General features: G+C 61.1%; 3 protein-coding genes across 3 annotated transcripts; 2 read left to right on the top strand and 1 right to left on the bottom strand.

The window, feature by feature from the left end:
• Positions 1-344: 344 nt before the first annotated feature.
• BESB_071840 (uncharacterized protein) lies at positions 345-10,689 on the bottom strand (the record flags this gene model as incomplete). Its single annotated transcript, XM_029365557.1, has 8 exons — positions 345-595; positions 853-1,050; positions 1,320-1,836; positions 2,292-3,609; positions 4,053-4,242; positions 4,422-6,125; positions 6,763-7,743; positions 7,809-10,689. 8 exons carry the CDS (start codon positions 10,687-10,689, stop codon positions 345-347), a joined length of 8,040 nt encoding a protein of 2,679 aa, XP_029218041.1.
• A 3,845-nt stretch (positions 10,690-14,534) lies between these two features.
• BESB_071830 (microneme protein MIC13) lies at positions 14,535-16,772 on the top strand (the record flags this gene model as incomplete). The annotated part of the gene is made up of 4 exons (XM_029365556.1): positions 14,535-14,640; positions 14,940-15,418; positions 15,906-15,984; positions 16,408-16,772. The coding sequence occupies 4 exons, from the start codon at positions 14,535-14,537 to the stop codon at positions 16,770-16,772; spliced, it is 1,029 nt and encodes a 342-aa protein (XP_029218040.1).
• A 2,747-nt stretch (positions 16,773-19,519) lies between these two features.
• Positions 19,520-22,328, top strand: BESB_071820 (uncharacterized protein; the record flags this gene model as incomplete). Its single annotated transcript, XM_029365555.1, has 3 exons — positions 19,520-20,652; positions 21,014-21,419; positions 21,900-22,328. The coding sequence occupies 3 exons, from the start codon at positions 19,520-19,522 to the stop codon at positions 22,326-22,328; spliced, it is 1,968 nt and encodes a 655-aa protein (XP_029218039.1).
• Positions 22,329-22,549: the final 221 nt, after the last annotated feature.

The raw sequence follows: 22,549 nt of genomic DNA, 5'->3' as shown, positions 1-22,549 counted from the left end.
AAATTTGTCACATACCCAAACAAGCAAAGGAATCCCTGTAAGCATGCAGCAACTCACGTAAAAAAAACAGCTTCGAGAGCGCCACGCAGAGACAGGAACGAGACAAAATACATACACATACGTGCGTGTATATATACATATATATAACCGTATGTATATATATATTCTCGACTACGTGTTCACGGTTTTCTGCCCGTTAAAAATAATTTTCCACGTTCTGTTCCCTCGGTGAGTTCGAACCCTTTTCTCCCTGCGTGTGACGTCCGTTTTGTGGTGCTTTCTCATTTGTTCCCTGTCTCCTTGCGCGTTTCCACGAGCTGTTTCTTTGGCGGCATGTTCGCGTTCTATCGCTTCTCGCTCTCCGCGCCGCCGCGGGCGTCGCTCTCTCGCGGCTCCTTCGGCGCTGCGGCGTTCGCCTCAGAGCGCGCGGCAGCCGCAGTTTGGTCGAGAAGTTGCGCCAGCACCCGAAACCGCACGTCCCCCGGCGTCGCAGGTTTGCACACCTGCGTGTGATCAACGTCCACCAAAACCCGCGGCGAGGCCGGCAGCCACTCCGGCATCGCTGACCACGGAGGCACGATCAACGTGCTCCCGCCTGAAAAAAGCAAGTAAAAAACGCAAGAGCGTGGGAAGCTGCGCGCCCGGCGCTTCGACGCGCGCCGCTGCGCTACAGCCTCGCTCGCGAGACATCGCACGCAGAGACACTCGCGCCGGGGATCGCCGAAGGCCATCTATGGCTGCATGCGCATGCCGCGAGAGAGAGAGGCGGAGATCTCTAGGCAGCTTCCTAGAGAGGTTGGTCTGCTAGACACACACGCCGTCTGCAGCGAAGCGGAGATCGCCGCGACTCACCGATGTAGGGCAGCGGCGTGACTTGCATTTCGCCGAGCGCGGCGACGCGAATGCGCTGGCCTTGGGGAGACTGGAGAAGGGCGCGGAAGGCGCCCGCGAGCGTCTGCCGCGAGGTGTCCGCCGGCGAGAGTTGGAGGACATACTGCGGCAAGAGACTCCTGAGCACGCGTGCACCCTCGCCCTCAGCCAGCGGCGAGCCTGAGGACGCCGCGCGCAAACACAGGCAAAGAGAGACAGATAGATGGGAGGTACACAGATACATATGTAAACACATAGATAGATAAGCAGATGGATATATACATAGATACACAGGTAGCTAGATACATAGATGATATATATATATATATATGAGACAGATACGTGAGACACAGATAGAGTGGACTCGCAGGCTTCCGCACGAAAAAGGGACGCAGAGGTAGGAACCAGGGGGGATCGGGTTTGAGGCCGGCGAAGCGCGGAAGTCTCACCTTCGAGAGGCGCGGCGAAGAAGAGCACCGCGCGCGTGTGTCTGCGGATGTCAGGGTCGTGCAGAAGAAGATACTCGGCGATCAGGCCTCCCATCGAGTGCGCCACGAAGACAATCGGGCGCTCCTCCACGCCGACGCCCGCCGCGCGGAGCTGCTCCTGCGCACTCCGCCCCAGCTGCTCCAGAGTCACACCCGAGGGCCCTGCGCACTCCAACAGACGCGTGCTCAGCGGACGAACTGCAACAACAGAAGCCGAAGAAGAAAGAGAAGGAGAAGAAGGCGCCGCGGAAGAAGAAGGAGAAGACGGAGTGGGAAGAGGAGCGAGAGGAGGCGGTGAGGAGGAGTCTCTTGGGGCGTCCGTCTGCAGGTCGGTGTCGGGCGCTTCGCCTGGAAGCAGGGGCAAGGCGACACTTGATAAATCGTCCGCGAGGTCGCTGCGCACCGGCGCTGCAGCGGCGGAGTCGCCGCGGTTCGCCGGATGGCGGTAGAACGGCGGCTGCTCCCGAAACAGAGGAGCCTGCGCAGGCCCAAAGAAGACTCGACACGCAGCGACTCAGCCCAGCGCACAGAACGGAAAGAGACGGCCAACATACACACGATGCCCCACGTAGCAACACCTGCAGAGATACTCATATAGATGTATGTGTGAATATATATTTATACAAGCATATTTGTGGATGCATATCTGTGAAAATCCACATGTGATATATATGTAGATATATGTACCACGCATGCGCCTGAGGACGTGAACGGCTGAACTGCGGACCGCGCGAGGCCCAAGGGCGAGAGGCCTGAGCGTATCAGCGACCTGCGGAGAGACTGTGAAGAGCTCAGGAGCGCGAAAAAAAAGGGATGACGGCGAGGAGACGTCTAAAGCTTCCGGCGCCTGAGAAGGGGCTTTCTCAGGCGCCGCTGAGTCTGCTCTCGCGCGTTGTGGCGCGTTTTCTTGGCCGGCCATTTCGCCGCGCTCACCTGGTAGTCGATCGCCAGAACTTGGCACCGGGGGTAAAGCCTGGCAAATAGCGAGCGCGGCCAGAGGTAAAAGTACGAGTTGAAGGCCTGAATGTCTCTCTCCTCGACGCAGGCCTCTGCCTCGGTCGCCCCGCAGACCTGGCAGGCGCAGAGCTCTGCGGAAGGCGCCGCTTCCGCAGGGTCTCTCCTCTCTTCTGCCTCTTCCGCCGCGCGCCCTGTCTCGCGCGACCGTCTCAGCATCGCGCCTGGCCTGTTTCTGCCGTCGCCCGCGCTGTCGCTCGGAGAAAAGAGCGTCCGAGAGGAGGACGAAGCGGAGACCGGAAGGAGCAGCGGAGGCGCGGCGGCCTGCGAGGGGGAGAGAGACTGGGCATCGCCCCTCGGCGCGTCGAGCTTCCACGCGTCTTCGGGACGCAGGCGAACGTCGTCGTGGCACCGGCTGCACCGCCACGTCCTCCACGCGCTGCCTCGCAGTCCGTGGAGGAAGACGACGAAGGGCGCTTTCGTGTCGTGTTGAGGGTCTCGCTCGCGCGAGGCCCAACTCCCACGTGCCTCTCCACTCTTCGCCTTCAACTCTCCCTTTCGAGGAAAGCTGCTGCACTCATCGACCTCCTCCCCGCGGTCGCTTCGAGTCCCTGCGGAGGGGGAAGGGGCTTCGACTTCAACTCCTTCTCGCCTCCAGCCCCACCTCGCCTGCGGGCCTTGCCTGTCTCCTTCCCCGGCGCCTCCGTCGGGCGGCGCAGCGAGAGGCGGCTCGCGCGACGCGTCGTCGAGATGATGGGCGGCGCAGAAGTAGAAGCAGCGCGGACACTCGGCGGAGCATTCACACGCGCGCGCCTGCGACCCGGAAGAGGGGGCGGCCGAGGGCGACAGCGCCTCAGGAGTCTCCCTGCGGGCTTCGGGGGGCCCTCGCGGGGCGTTCGCATGCAAGAGGAGCTGACGAAGCTGCCGGCGCGGTAGATGCGAGGCAGGCGAGTGGGGCAGAACGAGCGCGTCGGGAAAGGCCGTCAAGGCGCAGAACGGGGATGTGTCGCTCAGGGGCAGCCACGCGGGGGGGAGAGAGAAAACAGAAGACGGCGGCGGCGAGGTGGACGCCAGCGACGAGTGCCGGAGCGCAGAGGACAGCGGCGCGCCGGATGCGGACGCCCGAGAAAGAAAAACCGACACGTGGGGCGGAGGAAGGAGAAGAAGCGGATCCAAAACTGTGTGCGACTCCCCCGGGAGAGAAAATGGGTACACGCAGCTGAGGTAGACGCGTCGCGCGAGTGGAAGGGAGGAAGACGAAGAAGAGCAAGGCGAAGACTTGAGGTTGTGCAACGCTCTGAGCACAAAAAAAGGCGACACAGTCACAATTCATCCACACCACGTTGATGAACAAACACTAACACACCACCCAATTCAGGTGGGATATATGTTTACCAGCGCATTCCGAAGCGCATACATATCGACATGTAACGTGCAGAGATGTAGCAAAGAATCAGAGTGAGAAGCTGGAATTCAAACTGTATCCAGAGCGGCGACGCGGGGTGCCAAAGCCGGGAAATCTCCATTGCACCCCGAAATGCAGGGTAACTATTTGTCGGCATGTGCATTCGAAAGCGAATCTATATGAGCAACGCTGACAGCTAGAGATGCCCGAAGGGGGCGACCCTCCGGAGTCATCAGCGACACACAGATGTATGCGTAACGCGAGAGTATTCATCGACACACGGGTATGCACGCCTCGATTTAGGGTGCGGGGATTCAGCGGCGCTGGAGTCGGACCTGACGGCTTCGAAGTAAACGAGACTCGGGGAGGACAAGCGAAGCGAGAGGGCAGGGATCTTCTGGCGTTCTTCGCGGAAGACAGGAGACAGCAGAGCCGGGTGTACGTACACCTCGTGGACGATTTGCAGCAGCAACTGCTCCCAGGCAGTTCGCGTCCTAAGCGAGGCCACGAGCGGCGAATCGGCGGCTGCGACGACAAGAAGAGAGCAAAAGGGAACAGCGAGCGGAGACGCAAACGCGGGATGAAGAGGCCAGTGCCACGCGCTGGAAGGAGACGGCAAAAAATCTCTGTGACGGGTGCAGTGAAGAACGCGCGACAAAGAAATGAAACGGAAACCCCACAGCGAAAGCGGAACTCAATCTCACCTGCTGCACTATTCGCAATCGTCCGCACCATCCAGTGAAGCTCTCTCCAGAGTTCAAGTCTTTCTTCGCGCGTTTTCTCGATGTCTCGCAGGAAGGCCTTCTCTTCTGGCGTCGTGTTCTTCTTCTTGTCATCGCCCACCTTCCTCGCCTTCTCGGCGAGCACCGCGGGCTGCGGTGCCGTCGTCGCGGGGGGCCCTCGGGCACCACCCTTCTTCTCCGTCGTCTCGCCGTCGTTCGCGTTTCTGTCCTTCGCCTCTCCGGAGGAAAGAAAGGGCAGCTGCGATGGCCGGGGCAGCGAGAAGGGCACAGCACCCTTCTTGTCGTCAGGTTCCTCGGGATGCTGTAGCGAGAGCTCGCTTTCGCGGGGCACTGGATCTTCGCGTCTCTGTGGCGGGTCGCTGGGTCCCCTGCATCTGATCTCTACGTGATTCGCACCGCAAGAGAGCCACGACGACAGAGGCGCCGGAGGGAAAGCAGAGAAGGAAGACGTGCTCTGCGGCGTAAGCGTCTCTGCAGGCCCGGTGCCGGAAGCCGCCTGGACCTCCGCCTCAGCCCGCGAAGGGGTAATGACCGCCTCGCCTTCCTTTCGGGTTTCCTCTGCGACCCGTTCTCGCGCCTCTCTGCGCGGCGCCTTGGGGTGTACGTACAGCTCGAGCGCGCGGGGGTCGCGCAGCAGGAAGTCGAGAGTTTTCGCTGTGAGAAGCAGAAGGACATCGTACGCGCCGGCACGCCAGAGCTGGCGGTGCGGAAAGGACAGGGGGCAGCACGAAAGCAGCGCGAGCTGGTGCAGCGCGTGCTTTCTCTCCTCGTCGTCGCGAAGGAGCACGAACAAGGCGTCGCGCGCCTCACGCGCCAGCGGCCGCGTCGCCTCGCTCTCCAGGCGCAACACAGACGCCGCAGGGAACCCCGAAGACTCCGTAGAGGGGGACAAGGCCAACGAGCCCGAAGAAGGAGCCGTATTCGGCGGCAGCGCAGGGAGAAGGCCGGCGGCGACAGGCGTGTCTCCTGCGGCGGGCGGCGAAGAAGGCGGGGTGTCGCTTTCATGTGCAAGCGCCTCCGGACGTCGATCTTCCGCGGGATGCAGCGCCAGCCGCGAGCCGCCGCGTCCTTCTTGGACTGCGGCGGCGCGCGCGGCGCCTTCTGCAGACAGCAAAGCGGGCGCGGGGGTCCGCGCGCCTTCGCCCTCTTCCCGCGCCGGCGCGTCGCGCGTTCGCCGGGCGATCAGGCAGCGTTTCAGAATTTCCTTTTCCTCACGCACGACCGCGTGCGGCGGCGACCCATCCGCCTTGGTTTCCTTCGAGAAGAGGAACAGCGAGACGGGCGACCCTGCGGGCGACGAGGGCGAGGGAGGAGGCGAGAGCGAGAAAAAGGAGACGGGAGCGCGCGCTGGACGCGCCTGACCAGACGTGCCACGCATCGCGGAGGAAGCCGCCGCGGGGGAGGGGGGGTCCCGCAGGGGAGCAGTCGCAGACTTCGCCACAGCCGCGAGCGGCGGCCCCGCAAAGCCTGCAGCCGGCGGCGGAGGCGGCTGCAGAAGCGCGATCGTCTGCGCAAGGATCGAGTCCATGTCCCAGTCGAAAAAGGCGTCTGCAGCCTGCCGCGCGGGCCATTCAATAAAGTCCTCCAGGAGCAACAGCTGCATGCCCTGGAGAGCTCCCGAAAGCATCTCCTCGATCCAAGCCGTGAAATGACGAGACGCGAGGCCTGAATTGACAAGCGAGTGCACGAAGCAACACACGCACACGCTCGAAATCGAGGTTATTGAATATGTACATGTATGTGTATTTTATACACGTATGCATATGTATATCTATATCTATATATACATGCATACATATGTACAATGCATTGATACATGTATAGATGTGTAGGAAACTTGAAGAAAGACACTGAAACCTCCCCGAAGGTGTCACGCACTCCACGCGGTGTGCGAGACTAGACTGTCCGCGTTCATGTTCGTCGGTCATACCAAACTCCTCCACATACGCGTGGGACTGTATTTCGTCCCTCTTTCTGGGTGCCGTTTGTAGATGTAAAGAGTATAAACGGTGGAGATCGCCCATCAGTAGGCTGCTGCTCACGGACTGGCTACCTCCACGGTCGCCGAACCCCGCCTTCGCTCCACCATGTTCCATCCTCTACATATTTCACGTCCAAAGCCATGCATGCATGCATCTACGCTTTGATATCTATGTGCGCATATGCCGTTTCGGCTCTGCGCAGGCCCGTGCGCCCTCAAATTTGCATATTTTACACGGACAGCTACCGCATGTGCGCGCATGTGGGCAGTCTCTGCGGGAGGCCAGTGTCTGGAGTTTGCTCTTCGCGGGGACGAGCCTACTTTGCGGAGCCATCCACAGGCGGACGGCGTGGCGAATCGGTTTCGCCCAGTCTGCGTCGCGTTCGCGCGCCTCGCGGTCAACTGGCGCGTGCTTCTCCTCAAAACGCGGCGCGGCTTTACTTCCGCTGCTGCACCAGGTTTCCGCGCAGGGCAAGGCTGGCGCAGGAGACGCCTGGGTCCGCGCCGCTGGTGGCTGCGCCACGTGTTCGTCGTCCTTTCTGAGCACCTCTAGGTGCCTCAAGTCCCCCACGCGCAGCGCGAAGCGAATGAAGGCTCGCCCGATGTCTGCTTGGCCGTCGCTGCCCTCTCCGCTCGCGCCGCGAAGCAGGAATGGCAGCGAGTCCGGCGGCGCGCGCGCGAGGGCAGCCGAGACTTGGCTCGCCAGCGTGTCGCGAGAGGCGACGGTTGCCGGCAGCGAGCGCGCACTCGCGCAGGGAAGCGCCGGCTGCGCCACCGCGTCGCCGTCGCAGCGAGAGGCGGGGACCGGCGACGCGTCCAGCAGTTGCGCGTGAACAGCGCTGGTCAGGTAGGGCGCGCTGCCCACGATCGCGCAGAGGAAAGCTGCAAACAGGGACGCAAGGTCGATTGCGCACGCCGAGGGCGCCTGGGCGACGCGGGCGTCTGACTCGTGCGTCAAGAGGGCGCCTTGCTTTCCCGCGGCGGGCGCTGCGATCTGCAGAGGAGGCGTGTCGTTTGGGTGCGTCGATTTCGCCGCGAGAACGAACGGCAAGAGCTGACAGGGCGCGGCGCCGCGTGCGCTCGCCCACGCAGGCCGCCGCGCCGCCTCGCGCTTCGCGTTGCTCGCGCCGCCTTCCGTGCCAGAGGGCTCCGCCGCGGCGAACGCCGGCAGACGCAGCGCGAGAAGCAGCGAGCGCAGGGCGCCCGCCTGCGGCTCAGAGGGGGCGTTCTCCGCGGGCGCGCTGCCCCCTCCGCCCCTCCTGCCTCCGCTGGTAGGCCTGCGGCGGCGTCGCCCTGCGGCGGCTGCGGGGCCTCGAGCGTTGCAGGCGCAGGCTCACAGGGCGCATCCCGCGGCAGGAGGGCGAGACTGAGCGCGTCGAGCGCGCTGCCCGCGAAGAAGAGAAACGCGGAGGGGAGCAGAGGGACCGCGAGGGGGTCGACGGCCGGCAGGACAGCAGAAGCAGCCGCTGAAGGGGCGCTCGCGCCAGGCGGGGGCTGGGAAGCTGCGTCGGGCCTTCGGAGGAGCGCAGAGAAGAAGGAGGAGACAGACCGCGAGGGCGGGCTCGTGCGGCGGGCGAGGGCGGCATCCCGGCGCTCGGAGGCATCTCTCATGCTGTCGCGCAGCGTCCCCACGAGAGCGACGAGGCAGCTCCCCGCTGCCACGGGCGAGGAGAGCAGCAAAGCTTGCGCCGTGAGCAGGAGCGAGTCGCTGAGCGGCGCCGGCGCTGCAGAAGACGACGCGAACGCGCGTAGAAAAGCCCCTGCGGGCGTCTGGCCCGCGGGCACGCCGCCCCCGCGCAAAGCGCCCGAGGCCCAGGGAGAACGCGCGAGGGCGTGGTGATGGAGAGCCGCGTGCGGAGAGTCAGGCCGCGCGCGAAACACGCCTCCCCAGGGGCGCATCCAGCCAGGCTGCGAGCGAGCCAAACGCGCGCCAGGCACGTCCCCCTCGCCTTCTAGAGAAAAGCACGAGCGAAGTCGCCCCTGGAGGCACGCGAGGCGAAGCGTGTCCAGCCACAGGCGCTGGCAAGGCACAGACCACCGAAGGACATCAGGCGCCGCGCCGAAGAGAAGCAGCACGAGTCTCTGCGCCACCTCCTCCACGCCGCGACGCCGCATCTCTGCCGCGCGCTCGCCGAACGGGAACGCGGAAGGAAAAGGCGGCGCCCGCGACGCAGGCGCGGCGCGTGCGGCCGCCGCAGAGGCCGAAGTTGCCGAAGATGGAAAGAGAGGAAGCGCAAGCAGCGCGTAGCGGAGGAACGACAGCGCGAGGAGCTGCCGCAGCTCCGTGACCGCGTGGCGCTGGAGCGAGGCGCTTTCGAGGTCAGCGTCGGGAGAGGAAGCCGCAGAGGCCAGAGGAGGATGGTGAGGTCCCAGCCACGAGGCGAGGACAGGGAGGTCTGCGTCGTCTTCCTCAAGGTGAAACGAGAAGAAAGGCATTTCCTCAGGCTCTGTGTGGAAGAGAGCGAACTCGGTTCGTTCGTCCTTGTCCGCGTGGCGCGTGGCCTTCGTGACGAGCGCATGCAGCCAGTTGGAGAAAACCACGCGCAGCGCGACACTCTCCGCGTCGCGCCACGCCTCCCAGTCGTCGCCCCAGTCGTCGGCCCCCGCGGGCCCCTGGCGCGCCGCGGGGCGAGAGGAAGAAGGCGAGGCGGGCTGCGGCCGGGCGAGGAACAGAGCCTCGCCTGTGCATGGGCAGGGGTCGTCGACTTGGTTGAGGAGGCGCGAGAGCGAAGGCGGGAGGCGCGCGGAGAGCAGGGTCGCGTCGAGCGGCTGCAGCAGCATTCGAGACAGAAAGCCGATTGCCTGTGCGGCAGTGGCGCGCGAGAGGTCACCGGGGGCCGCCGTCGGCGGAGACGCGAGCGAGGAGGGGGCAGACGAGAAGAGTGCGGTGATGCGGCGAGTCCACGAGGAGTCGGCAGGCGGCTCGCTGGCAGGCCCCTCTGGCAGGTCCTTCACGAGCTGAGACAAGACGACATCAAATGCGGAGACAGAGGGGCACGCCGCAAGAGCCGCAGGCGCCCAGGACTTGCCGTCGCCGTCAGCCAACAGCGTGCAGAGGAGCAGAGCCGCGGCGTCTGCCCGCTGGGCACTGCCGCCCCGCTCGCGCTCTTTGAGTCGCAGCCTCGCAGCGGAGACGCCAGCCCCCTCGGCCTTCGGCTCGGCTCGCCCCGACGCACTCCCCAGCCGCGGCGGCGCGTCAGGGCCCCTCCCCTCCGCCGCCGCCCATAGCCGCGCCAGCAGACGCGCCGACGGCGCTGCGTGGGCGGCGAGCGCCGCCACGTCCGCCGCCGACGCCCCCCGCGCGCCGCCAGCTGAGGGAGATCGCGGGTGCAAGGGGGAGGGACACGCAGAGAGCGAAGGCGAGGCGACAGACGCAGGCACGTCGGCGGACGAAGCAGAGGGAACGCCGGCGCAAGCCGCAGGCGCGGCGACCGCACGCGAGGGGAGCCAGCCCGGAAGGGGGGGGGAGCCAGGCCGCGGAGAGAAGGAAAGCAGAGAAGCGGGACTACCAGAGCGAGGAGCGAAGGGGGAAGGCGACGGAGAGCCAGTCGACGACGGGCGCGTTGCCGACGAAGGCGAAGGAGAACGCGGCAGGGCGCCCAGCGGGCGGGGGGGAACGAGGGAGACAGGCGAGAGCGCGGCGCCTCCTCCTCCTCCACTCCTTGTCAACTGGCCCCAGGCCGCGTTCTCTCGCCCTCGCCGACCAGAGCGCGGCGCGCTCTCAGCTGGTTCCGGCGCGCGGGCCTCTGCGCCCCTCTGGCTCCGCCCGCGTCCACGCCCCTCGGCCGTCAAACCCCCGGCCTCGCCGGCGCCGCAGTGCGGAGGAACGAGGAAAAGCGTGGCCCAGGGAGAGACAGAGCGAGGCTCCAGCGCACCGCGCAGCGAAGCAGCGCCATGCTCGCTGCGGCGCTGCGCCGCGGAGCGAGAAAAAAAAGCTGTCGGGCGGGCGGCGGCGCGTCCCTCGGGTTGTGTGGTGCAGCAGCGCGGCGCAGCGAGCTGCGCGCGTCCGCCAGCCTCTAGAGAGGCGCGGGGCGAAGGATGGAGGCAGCCAGCCGCGCGCCGGGCGAAAGAGAAGTCGGGGGCGGCAGAGGGGCAAACCGAAGCGGGCCCGGGGGGAGAGGGAGGCGAGACGCGTTCTGCGGAGGGCGACTGCGGACGAGCTTCGGTTGAAACGGAGTGAAGGAGCGGAGAGGAAGCGAAGCAAGCCAGAGGCAGGAGGGGCGGCAGACGCCACGGGGAAGTCGTCATAGGGAAGGCGAGGGGGGGGCGCGCGAGAGTCCGACCTCGAATTGACCTCGCGTGAGTCTTCACAGAGCACGCGGGAGGGGTTTAGAGGGGGGGGTGGGGGGGGGGACACGCAGACAGGTCCTTCTCTGTGAACAGAGCACAGGGAGACGAACATATAGACGCGCAATACAGCCGTGAAGACGGCGGCCTGGAGCCCTGACTCCGGCGAAGCGACACGGGTGAGTAGAGATTGCGGCGCGCGCCTGCGGCGTGTGTATCGCGGAGGCCCCTTGTGCGGAGAGGGCCTCTATCTGCTTCACAGTCCCCCTCCGTGGCGCTGGCGTCTCTGGCTCTCTGCAGCGTGGAGATATACATACTTAAACGTACGCTCTCGGCTCTACGTTGCAGGCCTCGGCGAAGCTGCTGAGAGGCGCCGCCGCGCCGCTCGGGTCGCGGAGGAGCGGCGCTTGCGGATTGGAGGGGGAAACGAGGCCCTGCGCGGAGAAGAAAGGAAGTTTCAGCCCGTGCGGGGCTCCCGAAGAACAGGAAGGAGAGCGATGCAATGCCGCGTCTGCGATGAGCCGCATGCTGAGAAGACACCCGCGCACACAGATCACTTCACCGTGTGTACGGCGCGGAGCGGAAGACAAGCGCCAGTGTAGACTGCGGACGGGACATTCGGAGAGCCGAATAGAAGAAAAGAGTGAACAGAAAACGTGGGAAGTAAGGGAATCAACGAGAAAATGAGCTGCTACGCAGCGACTCGGGTCTCACGCGCTCACCAAAAACCTGAACATCTGAAGCAGCTGCTCGCCAATCACTCGATGAGACGTTGCATGCGCGGTGGCAGCCGGCCGACTCTCTCGAGCTGCTGCCGAGTTCACCGCAGCGCATATCTTTCGAGACGTCGTCCCCTGTGTCTGTATGTCATGAGAGAGGGAAACCTCAAAAAAATAGCTAAAATAGGGACTGCACGCGTCCGTTGGGTAGGTGCGGGCTGGCTGCGCCAGATGCCGACCTGGCGCACACGCGCAAACTGTCGTGCCAGCAGGCAGTCCGCCGCCAGTGTTCTGCCTTTCTGAAAGCTCGCCCCCTACTCCAACTCTTTTTCATTAATTCTGGGCAGCGGCGTGTTGCTTCGTCGTTGCCTGCAGCGGCCGATCTGTCGAAGCTGCGGAGGGTTCCCGCTCTTCCTCTGGGAAACGGCGCTGCACGCGGAACGCGAAACAGCTGCGCAGTCTGCCTCTGTTGAACAAACCGTAAAATTGGGCTGCGGGTCTCGAGCGCCTTATCTTCAATCACAACTTCACGTTCGGCGTTAGCCACCGCGCGCGTGACAGGGGAAACCCAGGCATATAAGCGTTAAACTTCATTTCATCGCGGGACTAAAAATCGAAGTGGGCATCGCAAGCCGCTAAGGTTGAACTCCTGAACCCCTACACGAGCGCAAAATAAGCCGCCGACTTGATGCGCCGATTCCATTCGCTCCTTCCGATTTTCCCTCACAGTAGCAGGTTTGCAATCGCAGCTGCTGCGCCGTCTGCTAGGGCTCGAGCATCATCAGGCTTCTTTAGCACCATCCCTCTGCTCATTCGCAGCACACGCAGCCGTCTCGGGAGGTACAAATCTCGCAGAACCATCAGGCACCGAAGAAAGCGTCAAGCGGAGAAAAGTGAAACATGCAAGCATGTGGCGCAATGTAGGCACTGGGACTCCGAGCCAGAAGAGGAGGCAGCGAGGCGAGCGAAGAAGGCACAGAAACGTATAATTTGTGTTGATTTGGCACTGTAATGGACAAATTCCACCTAGCTCCATAGACGAGCGACCCCGATATCACGAGCGAACAGTTTTCAGCGGCACAGACGTGCGATGCGGCCTCAGACCGTCTACCAGCCAACGGTGCACGGAGACGGCTCGAGGAGCCCGCTGGCCGCTGCAGTCTGCATCCACGGCCTGAGGCACAGAGAAAGCCCCGCTCCGACACGTGGATGAACACATTTGTTGAAGACGGAACGGGAAGGGGTTCGGTCGAGCTGCATGGCGTCCCCCGAACTTGTCCACAGGCACAAGCTGGACGGAGAAGCAGATTCAGGACGGTTGTGGATCATGTTAATCTGTGCATCCGTGCAACATGCTTACATCCCTGAGATAGCGTCTGGCTGTGCTCGGGGCCACTGTGCCTCCTCCACTATCATTCTGGCTCCTTGCCTTCCTCTGCGCTAGGCTTTTGACATTTCCTGTGTTCTTCGGTGCGATGCCTCCCCCCTTGAGTGGCAAGCTATGCGCATGTCTCCTCCTGAGCCAGTGAGGGAACACACGGCAGCATAACTACTGCTGCTTGGTTGCTCTTGAAGATTCAGGCCATGAATTAGCACCCACTCGACAGGGCATTAGAAGACTGCTGTCGGTACAATCTTCGCATCATCGCATCCTGCCCCCGTTACACGGGGCCCTATCGCACCCGTCATCTGGCTAGAGGAACTCTGTCGCACGTAACTAACTTGAAATCGCAGAAACCCTGTCAACTAGCGAATGAATACACGGCCTACTTTAGGCGGACTGTTGGAGTCGCCTTGCCCATACCAGCACAGTTCGCAATCGGTAGCTGAACGAAAGTGAGAGAGACTGTGATTGCACTAGGAAAACTGCAAGAGGCACCTATGGCGTATCGTTGCTAGTCACGCGCCGGAGACGCGCTGCAGCTCGCACGACATGCAGAGTAGTAAAACCAGATCACAGAGTTCGTCAAGATTCCCACAGGCAAGCATTTGATCAGGATAGTATTGTGTATAGATGGTGGAACGTAACGGCCCTGGGTTTGAGCTATCGCTCATTTTGCCTCATTTCGTATTGTGTAGTTGTTCAGAAGACACCATACGACTCCGGATTTGAGCTATCGCTAATTGGTGGCACTTCGGTTTGGAACAGCCAGTGTGCAGAGTCCCAGGAGTTACTCCTACCTGCCCCGTATGCATCCGCAGTGAGGCCCTTATATGGCTTTTCAAATTGCCTGTCACGATGTTGAATATTCTTCGTGAAACAAAAAACAAACCCGTTTGGCTTCTCTTTCACGCAAGCGCTGAAGCGATGGCGTAATGCGTCGTTGCTTTCGTTCATCCCCTTAGCTAACGAAGACGGCGGCGCGGCAATATCATTCTAGCGCTTGGCAGCCTGTTGTATGATCCCTTCTGTTCTCTCCACAGGTGCAGCTGTACAAGGTCCGCAGAGTAACGCATGTATTTAGTCATGGACAGCAAGAAAGTAGGAGCAGGGACATTCCGACTCATATCGTACCTGAGTAACATTTGTTAGCTGGACGACACACGAATAACAGCCGTACGCAGAGCATCAGGAGTTCTAATGGTGAGAACGCCCCGAAACTCCGTCAGGACACCCGGCGTACGCACGACTCACTCGCAGATTTTCATCAGCGCGTATCAGTTGGCGTTATTATGTTTTTGTGACACTTCACGTCCGAGGATGGCACCTGACTTTGCTCTGAGGCTGGCACGCTTCCCAAGTCGAGCTTTTTGTCCCGGACGGCTGCATTAGCCACAGAAGGGCAGTCCGCAGATCGAGTATTCTGTGTCCGGCCGCAGTTAGCCACCGGCCTGCGCTCGTGCCTGTTGGCGCGGTCCCGTCTCTTATGGGTTCTGTTTCGTACGGAAGCCGTGTCCGATACCGCCCCTCTTATACTCCAGTATTATTCCTTTGCTAGTTTTCTTCATGCTTGTTGCTGGAAATAGCAACTACAGGTTCCCGGCGATACTGTTGCTACTTAGTGTAGCGGACCCATCGCCGCCAGGACGGTGCGACGTACATTATTGCGATCAGTTTGCGCAGCCTCCCTCATCCAAGATAGCAGTATGGCGTTCACTCATGCCGTGAGAGTCACGCCGGTTTTCATGGCGGTACTCACTGCCTCCTGCTTGGTGAATGAGAAGACCAGCTCGTTTGCGTCGACCGGCCCCGGTAAGAATCGACGAGTAATCGAGCTTCTCTAGCGGCCCCCTCGCCGGTCAGATCAATAAAAGTTGTAACCTTCGCACACTACATTTGTACATTTTCGCCACATACGTAGGCACGCCGTTCGTGACTGGTCACTGTAGGGGACTATGTGGTGATAGTTCCCATGTGCATACGGTACGCGGTCCCGTCCCTCCAAGTTGGGAGATCACTGCTGTTGCGCGCGGTGTAGTTCATCGATTTGGCACTCGTCCCGTCTCCGTCCATATCGAGCATATACGTCCGTTCGGCATTTCTGCTTTCAGGATTTCTGACTTCCCCTTCATTTGCAGCTGCTGAAGAACTCGCCACAGCGGGGGCGCTACAACAGCAGTTGGATCGCTGGTGTCAAGAGGAGTTCGTTCGGCTCTGCGACAAGAAATACTCATCTTTTTGCAATCGGACGGCTGTTGCACGGTTTGGAAAAGGCGTCGGAGGGCAGCAGACCAACGAGTGGCGGTGTTATGATGCGCATCCTCTCCAATCCAGCAAACGCGAAGTTCAGTGTGTCGATAACTGTGGGAATCATATTCCATGCTTAGGCGCTGTCAACGCCTCAACTACGAACCATGCCTCACGCCCAAGCGAAATCACTAAGCTCCTGGATGAGCAAGTTAGGCGTTTCTGCAGTTCTTTCCAAAATGCCGCGGACAATGTCTGCAGCGCCAAAAGAAATGGAAGTGTCGCCAGAAAGGGGCTTGGGGAAGACGGTAGATCAAGTGGAGACTGGGCGTGCTACAAGAAGGTGAGAAGTCTTCTTGCACATGGTTCTAAGAGATTTTCGCTCCTCTGACGGGTGGCGCGCTGTCCTATGTAGCCCGCTGTCGCCACGCTGTGGGCATCGGAAGGCGGTAAGCACTCGGCTGCATTCTGTTCCTTTTGACAAGGGTTTCTTCTTACCGGCGGTGTGCCCCACTGGTTAATTTGTGGGCCGGCCAACGGGCACTCGAAAGCACAATCACGGCTGTTTCGTGAGCCACGCTTTGCGTCGACCAGCAAGAGTCTGCGAGCGAGCCCCGTCTTAGCTGGCAGCGCCAAGGTTGCTGTATTACATGCAACACATACCTACGGAAACTCGAGGCGGAGAAGCTCTCCTTTTTATACAGAGCAAGAGGTTTTACAGACTTTGTTTATCGGCGATGAGCTTCCTTGGGGATCTGCGATGTTGACAAGGGGCAAAGCATGCACAGCCTCTGTAATGCCAATCGGTGCACTGCGACTTCTGTCCGTAGGATAGTTTAGTTTACGAGGCGCCGGCCGTGTGTGCGAACAACTGCGGAGAAGACGTAGGATGCGTCGGCGGCCCCAGCAGTAAGCAAGCAGGAGAGGTTACTGCGGGAAGATAAGAAATATAAACCTGGCAGAGCTCGAATTTCAGTGCAAATGGCAGATCATGTTTCGTGCTATCACCAAAGCAGGCAGCCAACGCGACCCTTTGTCACTTCTTCGTGCCACTTAGACAATTGAAGAAACGTTTCGCCTCAACTCTGCGTATCCCAGCGCTTGCGACTTCGACAGAGCCGGTGTTGTCGAGGCACTATTCAGAAGCATACATTGCTTGCGCAGACATTTTTGAGAAGAAGACTGTCAGAAATCGACCCCTGCGTCACGTATGCGTGATCAACTCATAGTTTCTGTTACACTGCGTAGTAAGCGACTCATGTAGGGCAGCTTGTGGACACCGCAGGTGCATCAGCAGGATGTGTGTGCGCTGCTTGTGTTCGCATTTAACAGGCGGAGTTGGTGGAGCTCAAACGAGTGACGTTGAAGAAATCAGAGCCATCATGACGGATAAGTCTGGCGCCTGTCCTTCAGCATCTGGGTGTGTTTCTACTGTCGTTAATCCTCCCCTTTGTTTGACTGAAGGTGAAACCGGATCACCTGCTGACAACGACATGTCGCATGAAAGCCGCAGACTGGATGAAATAGAGACTTTGTGCCGAGGCAACAACGATGCCAGCTGCTCTGGGATTTCAAGTCAGAAAGTGCTATGTCCGAAATCACCAGCGACCGGCGGTGTCCACTGTTTCCCTGCAGTTCAGCTGGGTGGCAGGGAAACCCCGAAGAACCTCGATGACTGCATCATCTGCAGCGCGTAGCGTAACAAAGCTTGTTATATCGTTGTGGCATTTGGATCCTGTAAAATAATCTCGCTGTGTATGAAGTCGGATCGGCCCATGCCTGCAAGCGCCAGAGAACTGTGCTGAGGGCTGGGTCACCACAGAATCCTTTTCCCAGAAAGGCGATATGAAGTGCACGACTGCAAAGCATGCGCACACGCGTGGCTGCCGCGTTGCCGTTTGCGTTCGGGGTTCGGTTCGGTTTATGATATAGGAGACAGCAGACGGAAGGTGCCCGCAGAAAAAAGGCTTTAATGACTTGCTCTTCAAGACGGAGGCTCTCTCCCCCGCCGGAGTGCCCGTCAGGTACGGGAACTTTCACACAGTAACCGTCCGAACGGCTCATGTCGTCGAAGTTTGATAACGATTGCATTGGTACTCTTCTGTGATCGATAAAAAGCTTGATGTCTTCGCTTGCGACATACACGGTAAGGGGAATTCGCAAACATTTAGTTGCATTAGAAGCCTGCAGGCTTTGCTTTCCGATATATACTTTGGGTAGATTTACTGTCCTAGAAAGACGCTTCTTGTCGAAGGAAGCTTTCTGTAGACATAACAAGCGATGTGGATTGCAGTGAGGGTATTGCTGCATCTTTTTTTTTTTGCATCGTGACTGTAGAAGCCCTAAGCCAGCAGAAGCTTCGGAATTTCTTGTAGGGTCTCAAAGAAACCGTTTGTCCACACCCATATGCGCAATGGACCCGCCCCCTCCCCCCCCCACCCCGCCCCCCTCTCCCCGCGCGCGCTGGTATCCGGTCACTCATCTCACAAAAAAAGAGAGGTCGAGCCCTTTAGAACTATGCTACGCATATCTCCGGACGCACGTTCTGACTCTACACTCCAAGGGAGAACTAATTCAACAAGTAGCGCTGCGGGTGTTTCTCTCCCCTAAGAAGCTCCTCGCTATATCCACACGCTGCGGCCGCTCTCGACTACACTTCACATCGATCCGGAGAGACACGCGCACCCCGTTCCTTTCAAACGGGAGATACATTCTCCCGAGTGATTCGAGTTAACCGAGCAAACCCGAGCTTTGCTGCAAAGACAAGTAGAAACTAGTCTGTGTCGAGAATCCGCCGCAGCGTTCATATGCGAGCCAACAGAGCGCGGAACGTGCCCCGAAGCCAGACCCCAGTTGAGACCGTGGCCTTCTGCCGGCGTTCCAACAGTCCCGAAGTGATGAAAACTACATGTGCAGACTCGCGCGACTTGCCCTCTGTCTACAGACGTCCTGGAGCGAACGTGCTAGAGGAAGCTGAGGGAAAATCCGGTTGAACATCGACGGAAACAGAAAGGCATGAACGTTCAGAGAGCTCCCTTGCTTCACAAGCACCGCTTCAGTGCGAAGGCGCACTCACGTCCCAATTCTGGCTCGACTGATTTCTCTGTGCGTTCGCGTTTTGCAAAACCCCCTTTTGAACTGCTGAGCGCCTACCGAAAGATGAAGCCCAAACGAGGTCAAAATTGCAGACATAAGCACCGACTCTGCATGCGCACTCGCCCGGAGTTTTTTCGCAGAAGCAGGGCAGCAATAGCGGGACTAAGGACTCACGAGGCGGGCGAGCAGCAGAAAAGATGAGTCACATACTGCCTCACGGCAGACCGTCCAAGAACTCGTGTGTGTGTGCGCATTCTGCTGCGAGAAAGACCTCAGAAGGACGCCCTGCTGCTGACGAAAGATCGCCATTTGCGGGAAACGCTGTCCGCGAGCCACGATGCGGACACTCGGCGACCCGCTATTGTCGCAAAAGCAACACATGGCTTTCTTTCTGTTTCTCTTTGATTCCCGAGTTTGTTTCGATTTTCATGCTTGAAGGAGCAAACAACCGGGCTCCTCGACCCCCTCCGCCGCGCGAGTGAGCGCGCTGCCTGCTGCTGCGGCGGCTTTTCCGCCTCTGACCTCGCCTCTCTCACCGTCCTTCCTAACGTAACTCACCCGGACCTGCTCATTACCACATTCCTTCGGCGCTTTACTCTTATCCTCCCTCCCCTTCTAAAAGCAGTCTCTTCTGCGCAGCCTCCGGCTTTCACGACGCTCGACCCCGCTGCAGCGCCGGCCTGTGTCTAGGAATTCGTTCTGTGCCGACGGTCTCCTCTCTCTCCAGTATCCGCGTCACCATTGTCTCCTCTTCTCCAGAGGATTTGCCTCTTCGTCACCCTACATTTTCTACTCAGGCCACGCTCCGCTGGAGCCTCTGGGCCCCGCAAGGAGTGTTTCGCAAAAAGATACTCCTAGCGCCGTGCAAGGGTACTGCTACTCTTCTGTAGTCGTTTTTTCCCTTTGCCTCTCTCTCCACGTTTTCCGCTTCAGACACAGCGAAAAAACATCACGCAAGGGGTCGACGGCGAGGAAGCTTTCAGCGGCTCTCCCACTCTATGAAGCTCTCAAGTTGCTGTTCGCAAAACGCTTAGCCGGCCCCCCCTTCTGTTTGGAATTTTGGGTTCCGCGCATCTTCGCGTTTGTCTCTGCGTTGAGCAAAAGGCTAGCGTACCCCATCCTGGCGAAGGCCGTTCACTTCTTCCCTGTGGCGTCTGCTCTCCGGCTGAGTTCTTCTGCATCGCAGTGGGAACGTTTGCCTCTTCGTCGCTTCCTTCTCCGTTGTAGCCGAAGGCCTGGCGCCGCGAGACAGCGGACATGCCGATTTCTCGTCTTTGGCTCGTGAGAATCCTCTTGGGAGCTGTGGAAGGCCGCCGAACGCTCTAGCAGTTTCCCGCACGCAGACGAAATGGGCGCCTCGATTCGCGAGCTGATGAAAAAGGAGAGGGAGAGGAGGGAGAAGGAGCGCGTGCAAAAATCACTCGAAGCAGCGCGCAACTCTCAGCCGGCGCCTTTGTCTTCTCCGTCGTCTGCAACGTGCCCCGTGAAGTGCGAGAAGGCGACGACGGAAGTTGAGGAGGAGGCCGCTAGCGTGCTCGCTGCGTCGCCTGCGCGCCCCTCGGCGCGCAAAGAGGAGACCGCGGAGACAGGTGTCTCTGCGCCCGAGGCGTCCGCAGAGGGGGGCTTCAGCCTGCTCGGAGACGCGTACGATGAGGACAGCGCAGAGGCGGGACAGGTCACTGGCGAGCAGCAGCATGGAGTTGCAGAGAGTCGCAGCGCTTCACCGCCGAGCGACGAGCCGCGAGACCGAGCAGGCGATGCGACGGGCGCGGATCTGCCGGCGGATTTTTTTGACACCGAGGTCCCACAGGGCGAGGGCGAAGGCGCGGGCGCGGAGATCGAAGAGACACAGAGAGAGGAGCCGCCTAGCGACGGCGACGCGCCAGCGGAGCCTGAAGAGACGCTCGCGCGCAGAGGCCTCCGGGGAAGGGGCGGGCCGCGCGCGGCTCCGCGCCTCGAGGACTTTTTGAAAGAAGCAGACGAAGGCGGCGAGGAAGGAGCTGTGGAGGTGGCCTTTGAAATCGAAGAGCCCAGTGCGGATCTTCTTTTGCCGCTGAAGAAGGCGCTTTCAAAGTTGGCGTCGCAGGGGGGCGGGTCCGACGACGCGACTTCACTCGAGGCGACCGACGCGCCGCCGCCAGGCGGCCTGCGAGAGCGAAGCGAGGACGCGACAGACGCCGTGGAGGGCGAGAGAGACGAGCGGGGCGCCGCCGGCGCCGCCGCCCAGAGAAAGCGCAACCTCACGCAGGCGTCCGCTGGCGAGCCCGACGCAAAGCGTGAGCGGCGCGCAGACCGCGACGTCGCGGCGGAGCCTGAGGAGCCCGGAGCCGGCCGCGAAGGCGACAAGGCAGGCGACAAGGCAGGCGACACGGCAGGCGACGAGGACGGAAGTCTGCCCTTTTCCATCAGTGCCGCGCTGCTCGCGTCCACGGCAGTGGATGAGATGAAGTGGTATCACCCTTACGCCACCGTCTTGCACAGGTAGGCCGCCGCAGGGAGACTGCACACAGCTCAGCCCTCGAAGCCGCAGCCCCAAACACGCCCACGCGGCGCGCAGCAGCCGCCGTTGGAATGCCGCCGCGAAAAAGGTGGCCGCCTGTTTCCTCGGGACAGCCTCTCGACTTGTGCGGGGCTGGCCTTGTTCCGCCGCGTCTCGTCGCTTTCTCTTATCGCCCAGGACGCGTCTAGGGTCCCTGCCTGCGTCCGCGCTGCAGCCGACGCGCCGCGAAATCTGCAGACCCCGTTTCCGTCTTCGCACGGTGTCGTGCGCCCGTGACTCTGTCTGCGCCTTTGGCCGCTGTGGAGTTTCGGCTGTTTTCCCGGGGTTTTCGGTTTTTTTCAGCGAGATTCTCCACGAAGAAGCGGAGCTGGAGGACCTCCGGCACCGAGTCGAGGCTGCGACGCGCCGCCGCGAGGCCGCGCGCCAGGCGGCGAGCTCGGCGCTGCCTGCGGGTCCCAAGGCGAGCAAAGCCACGAAGGAGGCGAAGGGCAGCAGGAACGGGGCTGACGACGAGCTTGAGCGCACCGCAGAGTTCCTCCGCGCGCTCGAGACCCAGGTCGCGGCTGAGCGAGGCCGCGGAGACGGCGCCGCGGACACGCAGCGGGGCGCAGACCCTTCTGGGGGCGTCGAAGGAGGCGCTGAGCCCGACGAGCCTGCGGGCGAAGACCAGCTGCCCTACGGCTTCTTCGACGATGAAGAACGCGACGCAGAAGTGCGCGGACTCGTCGGATTTAAGAAACTCAAAGAGGTGCGTCTGCCGCCTTTGCCTCAGAGCATGCGGGGGGGAGGAGGGGGGGACGGGGAAGGGGAAGGGGAAGGGGCGGGGGAGACAGAGCAGATGCTGAGCGCGCGCGAGAGCCTCCGGGATCGCGCTGGCATGTGTCCTGGTTCCTCACATCGGCGTAAATGTGTCTCTCCCTTCTCCCCGGTCTCTCGGGCGCCGGGTTTCGTTTTCTAGCCATGCAACCGCTTCCGGCTGCATTTCTACTGCGCGGTGCCCGCGACGCGCGCGTTGCTGTCGTCTCGCTTTGCGTGTTCATGGACAGGTGGCGCAGCTGGTTCGGAGCTCAGTGCGAGTCGCGGCCATCAGCTGCCGTCGTGCGGCGCCTGTGTGTCGCCTCTTGAACCGCTCTCGGGCGCGTTTGGGGGCGAAGGGGCGAGTCCAAAAATCAGTGTTGATGTATGCCTCAAAAGACTGGAAGCTTGTGTGTTTTTCTCGCGCGCACAGCTCCTGGCGCGCGTCGCCGAGAAGCGCAGGGAAGTCGCCGACGACCTGCGGCAGAAGAAAGAGACGACTCTTCAGCAGCGTCAAGACATCCAGCGCTTCCTCGCCGAACTCGAAGAAGAGGAACAGAAGGCCGCAGCGTACCGTGAGCGCGTGCTCAAGCTGAAGGCGCGGAGACCAGCAGGGAGCGCCGCGGAGACCGCGCGCGACGAGCGAGTCGCCAAGTTGAAGAGCGAGCCGGCCGGAACGAAACTCGATGAAAACAGAGGCGAAAGCGACGCAGCTGATCGCGTGAAGACGTCAAACTTGAAGGAGGAAAGGAGCGTGAAGCCCGAGCTGGCTGAGGAAGAAAAAGACGAAGCGGAGGACGAAGAAGAGGAGGACGAAGAGGACGATTTCGCGTGGCGTGCAAAGTCCTTGATGATGACGTAGTCGAGAACTCTCTCCCGGGTGCCGCTTACGAGAGGAGACAGACGCGCGCAGGAGGCGGGGCGCTCTTCATTCTGCAACGTCCCTTCTTGTACTTGAGTACAGGCTCGGAGTGTCCGTTGAGAAACATTCTGCACGATTTCTCCGCTGTGGGGGGGAGGGGGGAAGGCGCGCGTTTTTCCTTCCCTTCTATATCGTATTTTTTGGCTGCGGCTGAGGTGACC

This window comes from Besnoitia besnoiti, assembly GCF_002563875.1.
Source record: "Besnoitia besnoiti strain Bb-Ger1 chromosome Unknown contig00007, whole genome shotgun sequence".
NCBI lineage: Eukaryota > Apicomplexa > Conoidasida > Eucoccidiorida > Sarcocystidae > Besnoitia > Besnoitia besnoiti.
Note: the sequence above shows the minus strand (reverse complement) of the source record. Positions and strands in the feature narration are given on the sequence as shown.